We start from the raw sequence: 12985 nt of genomic DNA, 5'->3' as shown, positions 1-12985 counted from the left end.
GAATACATATACTTCATCTCTCTCATCCTTATCCCTTTCAACAGTTCAGCGCATATTGCTAAGTTCTCACTCTCATTATCAGAAGGATGTAAGCTATATTATTCCCACCAGCCAGATGACCAGATGATCTGTTACTGGTTAGAGGCCAGGTTGCTTGGTTTTTTGCCACAGGAAACCCACCATCTGTTTTCTGTCAACCAAATGAATGAACTTTGATTGCAGCTTGTTCACCCACAGTTTAAAACCTATACTACAACCCTTCAATTATGTATGTTTAACTATTGACCTTAACTCTCTAAACAACTAATATCTTACTTTGCAGCTCCTTCTTCTGTTAACCGTATGACCCCACCCCCAGGTAATCAGTACTAATCCATAAATCTCTTTGTATTATTTTTCTTTTGTTGCTGCTTAGTCATTGCAATAACTTTAATTTAATAACTGAAAGTATAACTTGGATTGGGCTATTCATCCCTCAGCAGTAGTCATACCTGCCGTAAATGGAAAGAGGTCTTGAATTCTGTTGTACAGCTTGTTGCATAGAGTGTAAAAGTAAATGAATCTACTACTAGGAGTCATTAAACTACAGCTTAGTTTAGGCTACTAGGATGAATGCACAATTCTGATATTGACAATGATTTTCCTGTATTCCCTGCATGAATGTTTGCATTTACTTTAAGTTTCCTTGTTGGTAGCATGGAGATGACAAATATTTATCATCCTTTTCAATCCATAGATTTTGCTGGATCTCCAAAGCTTTCTTTCCCAAATGTGGAACTGTAATGCCAAATGCAGGTGTGGGGGATGTTTCTCACAATTGTTCCAGCATGAAGAATTTGCCTGCTTTCCATGCTAGAGTTGGATTCAGAAAGGGCTATTAGTGGCATTTTTAGAATCTGCAAAACATTTTCAAATTCAGACTATTTTGTAGTTGGAACATGTCACATTTTGAAAGTGTTTCAAATTTTGAGCCACACTTACCCAGATTCAAAACACCAAGTATTTCAAATTCAAAAACATTTCCAACGTGCTTAAAACATCCCATTTGGGATGAAAAATAAAAGGGGATGTTTTAAATTTGAAACAGTTTTAATTCAAAATGTTTTCTACCTCCCTATACAGTTGATAAAGCGAAATGCAACACATCCATATGGGCAGACCACAACTGATGCTGGAATAGTATAGTGTTTTTTACAATTTTCTTCTGTACTTCCATGAATCAGAGTAACAATCCCTAAGTATTCTTACCTATTATTTTTCCAAAATCTAAAATTCTCTCTAAACAATTGTTTCTAAAATCCTTGCTCTGATGGTAGACAGCCTTCAGCCTCATTTATCCATGCCAGAGAATGATATAAATTTTGAAACGAAGAATGGATTGTAGTATTTCAAGGTTGCCAGGTGGATGCCATTTTGCACTACTCCCCTATAAAATTCTCCCTGCAAAGAAAAAAAAGTAGCATATCCTGGAGAATTGTCTACTCAGACTACTTTGTGTGTGAGAGAGAATTCTATACTTTAATAATTCAGTATTAGTAGTACCACTTGTTTTAATATCCAGTTCCCATCCTTTTCTGTGACAAGTTAGACTTCACCTTATTACCATGTACAACATAGAGACGTGAACCTTAATGGAAAGCCTAAAAGGATTGGGACCTTCACTACTCATTAGAAAAACCTATATTTTGTATATTGTTTTGCTGGTAGCACGTCCGGAACGTCCCCGTGACCTTGAACTAACAGACCTGGCTGAAAGGAGTGTGCGGTTAACTTGGATTCCTGGTGATGACAATAACAGTCCAATCACAGGTATGTGAAATGATACCATTCATGCTTTGTTCATTGTTTGTATTTCAAGATAAGCCTACTTACCAGTAACTACATCACAAATTAAGGGATCCCACATTTCTGTCTTCTAGATTATATTGTGGAATTTGAGGAGGATAAATTCCAACCTGGAACTTGGCATAACCATTCCCGTTACCCAGGAAATGTGAACTCCGCCATCTTGCGCCTTGCACCATATGTCAACTATCAGTTCCGAGTAATAGCTGTGAATGATGTGGGAAGCAGTTATCCCAGTCTGCCTTCTGAACGATACCATACAAATGGAGCACGTAAGTGCTAACTGGCTTGAATTCATGTGTACCCTTAAAATGAAAAGAAAGCTTGAAAAAAATCTGCAATGACAATGCAGACACAAACATGGACAGATGCCGCAAGTGGCAAATACTCCTATTCCATTTTTACATGTACATGGAAGACCTTTTGGTTGTATAACTGAAAACTAATGTATGAAATTGTTCTGACAGATTCAGCAGTCTACCAAGTATCTTCATGCTGATCAGTTTTCAGATTATAATATCATCAAGTGCACACTTGGAATTTGAGATTTAGTATTTGAAACAATAAAATATTCCAATTCTCAAATAATACAGATAGATTTTCCTTGTCAAACTGGCCCTATTTTGTACTGTACTCCATTTTCAAATTATTAAATACCTGGAGATAATGACTATCAGCACTGTAGTAGCAGATATGGTTGCCTAACATATTCTTTTATTGAAATCAACTTATAATGTCTAATTGACTGGCTTCTGGATTTTATGTGTAATTAAAAATATGTGGGTCTCGTAAATGTATCAGCATTGTATTCCAGATTTTCTGACTATAAACAATGGGATATTGCTTAAAAAGATAGAGGCAAATATTATTGCTCAGTATTTACCTTTATTTCAGGCCCTGAATTTAACCCTTCAGGAGTTAAAGGATCAGGAACAGCAAAAAATAATATGGTTATATCATGGATGGTGAGTTATCCTGAGAGAAGTTATTTGTTTATAACATATACATTTGTACTGTATGTTATCCTCAGTCCATGGTTTTTTCTACAAAGTGTGGCATTAGAACATATTCCAAAAAATAATGGCACAAAGGAGCATCAAAATATATTGTTCTAGGCTTTATATGCTTTACAACATAGACTTAACTCCTGGAGGTGAAAATAGTCACAGCTGGAAAAGATTCTGAAACAGCTGGATATTTTTTTCTTCTTCTAGCACCATAGCCCTGTTGTAAATTCTGACTATTGATCATTAATGTGGCTATTGAATTCTTCATTTGCTGCTGCTATTTGTTGTCTTTCCACAATGACTCTAAATAATGTCCAACAGATTTATAATCTTAAAACTAACAGTGTGGTATTGAATATTAAAGCATTATAAAAGATTCATATCACTACTAAAACATGAAAGGAAAAATAAAAGACAAGCCTTAATCTGTATCTAAATTAATAAAGAAACAATTTTTCTTTGAATATGCTCTTTTTAATACTTTATTTTATATGTAACTTTCTAACTTTTTATATGTGAAGCCTTTTAATCCAATATTTGAGCCAATATATATTTTGAGACAAACATTTGCAGCAGTGGTGTAATGTAAATTTTGTTACTACCGGTTCTGAGGGCGTGGCTTGGTGGGAGGGGTAATATGACTGAGTGGGCGTGGCCAACTTTTTTTTTTTTACTTTTAAAACCATTTTTCTACAACCTTTTCGGCTGAAGAGGTTGTTAAAAAAATGCTTTTAAAGCCTCTAACGATCGCAGCTGACTTGTCTGATTGGCAGAGGCTTTTTCTTTTTTTTTTTTTTTTAAGCCTCTGATGATTGCAGCTGACTTGTCTGATTGGCAGAGGCTTTGTTTTTACTTTTAAAAGCATTTTTTCTATAACCTCTTCGGCCGAAGAGGTTGTAGAAAAAATGCTTCTAAAAATTAAAAAAAAGCCTCTGATGATTGCGCAGCTCAGCTGGGCAATGGGGGGGGCAAGGATTTTTGCTACCGGTTCTCCGAACCACCCGCCTCCATCGCTACCAGATCGGGTGATCCGGTCCAAATCGGGAGCATTTCACTCCTGATTTGTAGGTTATGTCACTTATGTTCCTGCCTGTAGTCCACTGAATTCCAATTTGGCAAATCAGCCAAATTTCTTTTGCATTCCAATTGAACCTGTTTGTTTTTAGATCTCTTGTGGTGCTGAATCTCCAACATAGATAACACCTTAGAAGAGATACAGTATATAGGGTTAACTCCTGATATTCTAAGTCATAATTGTCTTCTTTCTTTTGTTCTCTAGCCATTAAATGCAACTCAAGTGTATGGCCCCAATCTTAAATACATCGTGAAGTGGAGAAGAAGGGACACACGGGAGAGTTGGAACAACCGAACTGTAAAGGGTGATGTCAGTCAGTATACCGTCGCACCAACCCCCATCTATACACCGTATGAGATCAAAGTACAAGCTTTAAATGATTATGGGATTGCCATGGAGCCAGAGACCGTAATTGGTTACTCAGGGGAAGATTGTGAGTATTCTCATAGTCCGAGAAAGTTGGAAATAGAGAAGGCAGATTGCATTTACTTCTTACTTATTGGTGATAACTGGCAACCTTTTAATACTAGATCTGTCATGACCAACATTTTGCCAAAATGGGTATTTAAGTGCAGCAATAGACATTATTTTGCTCAGAATGAAATGAAAATGTTCAAAATATCTTGAATGCCTTGTCTTTTCACAAACCACTGGCATCAATACCCATGCATTCACTGTTCTTGGAAATTCTTTTTTCTGACACATCTGATTTTTACAAACATTAAGAACTTTTCTTTGCATTTAAATATACTCAGTGCAACTGAGTCCCTCGGGAGAAGGGCAGTATAAAAATTTAAATAATAAATAATAATAATAAACTGACTGAAATATGCCTACAATAAATAATTCAGAAAATAAGCTATCCCAACATTGTGTGGTTAAATAGTATTCAGGCTATGGAAATGAAACTGAAACTCAAATATTAATTGAAGTACTTTTGGGTTTGTATCCAACTTTGGCATCTGCCAATAAAAGAAGTACTTCATTTTCTATTTTCCAAAATTGTTTTGGCAATTCAGTGAATCCTTCAGAGAAATCACAGGATTTTCGGGCAAAGAAGGAAAAAAGAAAATCTCAATATGCAAGCAGAAGTCTATTTGCATAACATGGCATATAACATGTAATTTGGACAACTAAGGTAAGTTGGCAGGAAAATAATAGTATAATAGGTACAGATAAAAGAGGTGATAATAAATGAACTGATTTTGTAAATAGAGATAAGATGCTGTAGTATCTAAAGTGTTGGATTCATATAGTAAGGATTCGGACTTAGTACTAATTCAACTATGTCTCTTGTCTTGGATAATTTATGTTTTCACCTAAATGTTTTGGAGGAATGTATTCTCTTTAATAGGTCCTAAACAGTGGCTCTATAATATTTAAAAACGGTCATAAACTTTCTGGAATGCAAAAGCAAGTGTCGGTTTACGTACATTATAGATAATGGGTTGGGCAGGTGGGTGTGATACCTGTTTCTAATTTCTCTTAACTCTCTTCCTTCTAAAAATGATCAGAACAGTTAACTAAACAATAATTGGGCAGCTGCATTCAAAGTTAGCCCTACTTAGAGTATGATCTAGTAATCCAGTTATGAAATTATCAAGGAATTACTATTGAAGCTACAACATCTCTCTTCAGATATAGATGTAATTCCACACCAACTAAAGCTGGGGGGAAATCCCTCTTGCCCACAAAGACCACCCAAATCTTATTCACTATACTGCATTTTTGGAGGGAGCATGGTTCATCAAGGTCAGGCTCCTTCTTATTTTAGGCCTAAAACCACCTGTCCATAATCTCTCTCTCTTTTTTTAAATCTAAGCCTCAGCTTCTTGACCTTGGGTAGATCTAGATAGTTAAAGGATCTCTACCATCAGCACTTATCTAAGGAAGGACTGTTTGAAACTGAAGGTTCATTGTCCAAAACCTTATACTCTGTGTCATAACTAGATGTGGATTAAAGAGGACTAATTCTGGAATAAAATCAGTTGGTCATTGAGTACCTATTGCAGGGGTGAAATGCTCCGAATCGGTAGCAATGGCGGCCGGTGATTTGGAGAACCAGTAGCGATGGCGGTGCGAGGCCCAGTCATCATTACTTCCTGGTTTTAACCAGGAAGTAATCTGTTTTTTACCCTCTGCACATGCACAGAAGGGTTTGCGCATGCTCAGAGGGTCCCCGTGCATGCAGCACATGCACTTCCGAACCGGTTGGGAAGGTAAGTAGATTTCACCCCTGATGTATTGCAATAAGATTCTTAAATACTTTGACATACTAAGATGCTTGCTGGGCTTATGGTAGATCAACCAGTCTGCATTTATGAGAACAGTTTTAGTTACTGTAGCCTGTGAACAAGAAGCTTGTGGGGGCCAACTGTCTTGACTCTAGCCCATCATGACTATTGCAAGTGGCAGAGTCTCTCAGTGGGTCCCGAGAGTGCTCCATGGCTCTTTCTAATACACATTTGGAAAGAAAAAAATACAAGGAAGAAGAGGAGGTTGGTGGAATAATTGTTGCTGTAAAGCTCCACTTCCATGTTTCATAGAACCCATTATCACCATCCATTATCAAATGTGGGACAATATGAATAAGCACTATTGTTTCAGGACCATAGACAGCACACTCATAAAAGCAAAGTATCTTTTAAAGTTTTATCAGTTTACATGATTACAATGAAGTTTCTTTTGCCATAATAGATCAATCCTTCCTTCCTTCCTTCCTTCCTTCCTTCCTTCCTTCCTTCCTTCCTTCCTTTCCAGTTTCAAATATATATGTTGTATCTTTACAATTAATATAATGATCTATAATTGTGATGTAAAATCCAGGAATATGAACAAATCAATTTAATGTTTATTCATGAAAAATTTGGGATTATGAGTTAGTCTGTTGGTAAAATTACAAATAAGAAATAAGAAAAAATAAGAGAAATAAGAAATAAGAGAAAAAAAGGGAAAAAATAGCCAGTGAGAAAACTATTCCTGAAGATTCTTTCCCTTGGATGCAAGACATCACACACTTTTCGTTAAAAGCATTCAGCAACTGATCAGTTCGGTAGAATAAATAGCAGTGTTATTTCTTGTTTTACCTACTAAGTAACATGTGTAGAGCATGGCATAGGAAATAATACAATATGGTGTTCAGGTTGCTCTTATAGGCTTGAGTACGTAATGAATATCTCATAGCAGATTGCAAAATGAAGTACCGAAAACTGACAAAATTTAAAATATGGTGATAATTCTACCTTATAACTGTAATTCTACACATGCACATTTAGGCTATCATATTGAAAGAGTGTGAGTGTGTGTGTGTGTGTGTGTGTGTCTGTGTGTGAACCATGCTCTTTTTAAAAGTTCCCATCCCCATGTCTTTCTTCCCTTACAAATTGGTGGTGTTCTGTTCATCTTTATAAGGATTTTAGATGGCCGAGTGTGTTCATGTGATGCCATAAAGGGGTTTTAAAGGTTGGGGTTTCTGCTAGTAACATTAATTTTGTGAACCTGTTATAATTACTATAATAATGTGATGTCAATAGCGAATTTTAAAAAATGATGGTAGGATTAGTCCTGCCACCATACAACTGAGAATGTGAAATTACTTTCTATGTCCACGAGATGGCAGCATTGTATGTTTGACAAGATAATACAAATAACTAAGACAGTGATAAGGAACAACTTTCTGCAGCTTGAAAAAAAATAGTTTTCTTTCATATTTAATATTCTTTCAAGTATTGTTGGGTTGTTAATTTCTGCTTTACTTTATTCCTTACACTTAGATCCTAAGGCTGCCCCTACTGATATTAGGCTCAAAGTTGTAAACAGTACAGCAATCAGCCTTCAATGGAGTAAAGTGTACCCAGAAACCATCCAGGGACAGCTCAAGGAATATAGAGTGAGCAAAACCAAATCCCAATAATTTTGGTACTATTAATATGGCTAACCCTTGTCACTAATGATAACTGATGAGATTATCTGTTGCACATAGTAAAATGGAGATGACACAAATGAACTAAAAACTGCTGAAAGACATGGAGACCATTTGTAAGAAGATGGTATTTACAGCAAAGAAAACATATATCAAATTCAGATCCAAAAGATTTTTCTTCTTCTTTTAGTTCCAGAGAAATATCATTACCCAATAATAGTGCATCTTTTAGTTACAACTACCTTCCACCAAGTGTTTTCTAGATAGTCCAGGAGTGTAATTCAATCAATCAATCAGAACAGAGATGGAAGGGACCTTGGAGGTCTTCTAGCCCAACCCCCTGCTCAAGGAGGAGACCCTATACCATTTCAGATGAGTGACTGTCCAGTCTCTTCTTAAAATCCTCTCAGAATTCACAATTATTTTGGCTGACAAATCCAGAAATTATAGCCCCAAACGTTGGAGAAGAGTACTGTACATATGCACTAATTATACTTAAGGCAGATGTAAGTTTTGACTGCAAATATGGTATATTAGAACAATATTCTTCTTGGGCTCAGTGCTGAATGTTAGGGAGAGACAGGTTTCAAGACTTGACAGTCAAATTAATTTTAGTCTTTGTCAGGAAGAGGGCGGGGGTGATTTAGCAGTGCTCATTTTAATATTTTGGTGAATTTTTGCAGTCTTACCTCATTCAGCATGATACATTTTAATTCAGCTTTGGACTTATAGGATTGGGTGTTTTTTTGCTTCAAAGCTTCATACTCTCATTTTTTCCAAAGTTTAGTATAATTTTTCTTTATAAAATATTACATTTTTAAAATCTTATTTTCATGCAAATACTACTGTAGTATTTCAAAATGTTTTTTCTGCCATCTGAAGGCAAAATTATACATTCAAAAAGTAAAGAATTAATGAAACTTGGTACAAAACGTCATAATTTAGCCAAACATATCCATACGCCATGCTGTATCATCTATGTAACAGTAGTTTAAACCATCTGATCATTGATTGGTTTGGAAAAAAGGGGCAGTTCAGAGTAGCTGCTATGCTGTACACTTCTTCAGCTGGTAATCTAGAACTGGCTTCTTTCTTCATTCTGAACTTCCTGAATTTGTTGTTGTGAATAAGAAAAGCAGCTTCCCGGATGGTTTCCCAACTTTTGTGTCATCCCTCATGTGCATTTGGCATGTTTTATTAATCAACAAGTGAACATTCTATTTTGGCCTAATCAGAATTTAATAAATGTGCTAATTGAATAATGATCTCCCAAAACAATAGCAAATGGATTTTATCCTGATGATTCTGTTTAAAACCTTTTAAAAATCAGCTTTTGTCAAATTAACAAAAAACAACGACAAATAAAAAACCAATGTTAAAAGCCCTGTTGGAACTGTGGCAACGGCATAGTCTTACCTAGCTTTCTCTTACCCTGGTTCCTCAGATGGATTGGGAGTTTAGCTTCCAGAATTCCCAGACATCAAAGCCAGTTTCTTAAAACACCAGGTGAGAGAAATCCATTCTCGTACATTTTCCAATCTGAACACTTTCTTTCACAGGATATTCTTTTTGCATCTTTTTCTTCCCATACCATTTATATCTCAAAATTAATGGACTCTTACTGGCCACAAGTGAACTTGGACAGACAACATTTTGTGCCAAATTATGAAGTCATCAGTGAGAGGAAGGAAGAATGAACATTGTGAAGGCTGAAATCCTGGTCTAGTTTTAGAGGCAGGGGAAAGAGGTTGTTGTTAATCTTGTAGCGTGACTTTATGTTGTCAGTCTCCTTCCTTGTGGAATGACTTTTGCGCTTGAGCTAATTCTTGTGTGAAAGCTGAAAATGCGCAGGTATACTTTTAATAACGCCAAAACAAGAGAAGCTTTATTTGCCTTACCTGTTTCTTGAAGGCTTATTACTGGAGAGAAAGTAGTTTGCTGAAGAATCTATGGGTCTCTAAGAAAAAGCAGTCTATGGGTTTTATTGGAGACCGGACACGGGGCATAGTGTCCCGGCTGTTTCCTTACAGCAACTACAAATTGGAAATGGTTGTAGTCAACGGGAGAGGAGATGGGCCTCGGAGTGAAATTCTGGAATTCACATCACCTGAAGGAGGTAGGTTCCTCCCTAATATTTACACAGCTTTGAAGAATCTATCATTTTCGTGTGTGAAACATGAAGATAAGGAGGAATTTCTGCTAGTCCAATATTTTGTTAGTGGAATAAGTAATAGGTACTTTTAGTCAAGAAATCCATCTGGTTATATCTCTTGAAAAGTGAAATCTTAGGATAAAATAACATCTGTTTTTTTCAGTGGAATAAGCATTATTGCAGAACAGATTCTGCCTCATCTTTACTGTCTCTCAGGCCTACAAAATGTAAGCTTGGAAACAAAGAAAAATAGAAGAAGTTGATGTCAGATAGAATTATTATTAAATTTATATGTTACCCCTTTTATCAATAAGGCGACTTTGGACAGCAGTTCCTCTCCAGAGCTCTTTGAATTTGATTACTAGACAAGTAATCCATTACTCTGAAGCCTGGTTTATGTTCAGTAATAAACAATTTAATGCATCAGCTAGAAGACTAAGCTAAAGCTGCTATTGTATGGTCGTATATTCTTATGATACGATGTGACACTCTTCATTAAGGATCAGCAGAGATTCTCCATCTGGTTCAGGGGACTGTTGCAAAATTCGAGAAGTGGCTCAGCCCATGTTGGATTTTTCCAGAAGCTGCCCATTCTGACTCACAGATCAATATGGAGTGAAAATTGGAAAAGGACACTTCCCCCATAAAGAAAAACATAAACAGCTCTAACTAGTTTTCGGTTGAAAGGGGTAGGATTTGTAGGACAACCACAGATTTCTAATTAAATGTACAATTTTAATAGAAATTAGTAGTTTGGAAAATGTACAGCAACTTTAGCAATTTTTATGCTGAATATTTGTGCCTAACTTTAGGCAAATAGGTTGTAGAAATGAAAGGGTTGTTGAATAATAATGCTTCTTCCTGAATATGGTGAAGCTTACTCTGTGAACAGAGACAGATTTATATGGAATTTACGTATAGACTTTCTCATTAAATAAATCAGTTACTAGGCTGTGCAAGCTCAGAAAAGACCATCACACAACTAATCAAGACAAGAGAATGATGCTTATATAGAGAGCTATGTTATGAAACAAACTAATGGACAATCTATCCCAGAATGTCTCCTGTATCACTTAAAAGATCAACACGGTTACCCTAAGAGCGAGGATCAGTCTCACTGAAGGGAGACCTGGTAGAGAATCAAAGAGATTACCTTGTGAGAATTAGACAAAAATCATTATATAAGCAAAGAGTCCTAGGAAATAAGATGATAATGGAAGAGACTTAGGAAGGTTCCTCTCTGATTCCTTGGAGTATAGGAAGGGAACAGTAAAGCACAATTAGCCTACAACATTCTGTTATTATAATCTACCTCAGTGTATAGTTCTAGTCTTCCTGTGGAATCTGTTTCCTACTTTGGCCTACCCAGAGGGCTAACATCAATCTTGCCAAGTCTTTTCAGCTGTGCTCAGTGACAGCAGTCTCTTTCTAACGTGTCCCGTTGCTTCATTTTGGCATCATCATGAATGGCTTTTCAAAGTGGTTAGCTTGAGTTCATCAGGCATGTCATGAATAAAAAGTGACCTTTATTGCTCAGTATTGAGCATCATAATTCCTATTCTGGTAGGTTTTTATGTTCATCTTAAGAAACAGAGTTGGCCTCATTATAGAAAGGATAAATCTTCAGCTTAAATAGACGGATGTGATAAAAGCTGCTTATACCCAACTAATGGGAGATAAGAATTTTGGCTTTTGAGCTCAACATAATTTATAGCTGACAATTTCATCCTCATTACTATTTAGGCCATTAGCACATCATACACTGATATTACATTCACTGCATGGTTATACATGAATGCAAAAATAAAACAATAGCCTTGTCCTTTGCAGAATATCCAGACTGTATTCATTAAAACCACATGGAGACTCTGATGTGGTTTTAATAAGTTCCGTTTATGCCATCTATATCAAATATTCCTATGTGCACCGCCTGCATTTTAGATTTTGTTACCTGATATATTTTTTTCCTCCCTTCTCTTTCCAAAACTATACTTCACTAAAGTACCCAGTGCCCCAAGATATTTCCGAATTCGTCAGCCAAACTTGGAAACCGTCACCTTGGAATGGGAACATCCTGAACATCCCAATGGCATTCTTATTGGATACACTCTTAGATACCAAGCCTGTATGTCCCATGCTCATTTTTCTGGTTGTTGTTTTGCTTTTATCATTTTATTAATCAGTCTTTCGGGGTTGAATCCTAATCCAATAGTATTCTGTAGGAGTCATTGTGAGGAAACATTTCTCTGTGGAATGTTTTTTAACTTGCAATTTTCAATTCTTGTTAAAAGTTGCTTACTTAAAAGATATCTTCAAAAATGTGTTTCATTTGTCTTTCAAAACATGTGACTTCCTAAAACATCTTGCTCCTGTTAGGAGCAAATTTCATATTTGTCCAAAGAATTCTTTATACATTAACAAATCCCTTGAAGATTCTTATATATCTAATATAAGCTTCTGGCATAATAGTTATTTAGTTTTTTTCACATTTTCCAGTAGTTTTTTATTATTATTATTTTAAATTACTTTCATCTGCATTATCTTAACAAAAGTCAGGGCCTCTGTTGGGTAGCTATCTTAGGATATGAGTTGGTCAAATGTGTAGGTGAGCATGTTTCTGAAAACAAGTCTGAAGCATACACAGCCTACCTCTCTCTTCAGTTAACGGATCCAAAACTGGCAGAACAATGGTAGAGGCCTTCTCTCCTAATCAGACAAAGTTTTTACTTCAGAGGACGGATCCTATCTCACGCTACAGGTTCAATCTGCGTGGCAGGACACAGATTGGAGAAGGTGAACCTGCCACCGGGGAATCTCCAATTCCACTGAATGAAGGTAAGTAATATGAATGCAGATGCAGCTCTTCAGTGTGAGAGATGTGGAGCTGGAGGTGTGAGTGGTGTTGAAAGCTTTTTGTAATATATAGGTGGCAGTTGATAGATACATTGATATGTGAAGTTTGGTCCTGATATGTTGTGGGCATA

At 36.3% G+C, this 12985-nt stretch overlaps 1 protein-coding gene across 25 annotated transcripts in view; it reads left to right on the top strand.

Moving 5' to 3' along the window:
- NFASC (neurofascin) overlaps positions 1–12985 on the top strand; it is a 168523-nt gene that overhangs the window by 112224 nt on the left and 43314 nt on the right. For 15 of the 25 annotated variants that reach the window (XM_087889454.1, XM_087889445.1, XM_087889451.1 and 12 more), the window contains 9 exons: positions 323–358; positions 1708–1809; positions 1920–2117; positions 2740–2810; positions 4132–4360; positions 7701–7816; positions 9761–9965; positions 12004–12126; positions 12663–12836. In XM_087889454.1, coding sequence (XP_087745580.1) covers positions 323–358; positions 1708–1809; positions 1920–2117; positions 2740–2810; positions 4132–4360; positions 7701–7816; positions 9761–9965; positions 12004–12126; positions 12663–12836 — 1254 coding nt within the window. The remainder of the gene's footprint in view (positions 1–322; positions 359–1707; positions 1810–1919; positions 2118–2739; positions 2811–4131; positions 4361–7700; positions 7817–9760; positions 9966–12003; positions 12127–12662; positions 12837–12985) is intronic. The other 10 variants (XM_087889457.1, XM_087889450.1, XM_087889456.1 and 7 more) reach the window with 3 other exon arrangements.

This window comes from Pantherophis guttatus, chromosome 3, assembly GCF_059756535.1.
Source record: "Pantherophis guttatus breed Tessera chromosome 3, ASM5975653v1, whole genome shotgun sequence".
Lineage (NCBI taxonomy): Eukaryota > Metazoa > Chordata > Lepidosauria > Squamata > Colubridae > Pantherophis > Pantherophis guttatus.
The sequence above is the reverse complement of the archived record's forward strand: the minus strand, read 5'-3'. Positions and strand labels throughout refer to the sequence as shown.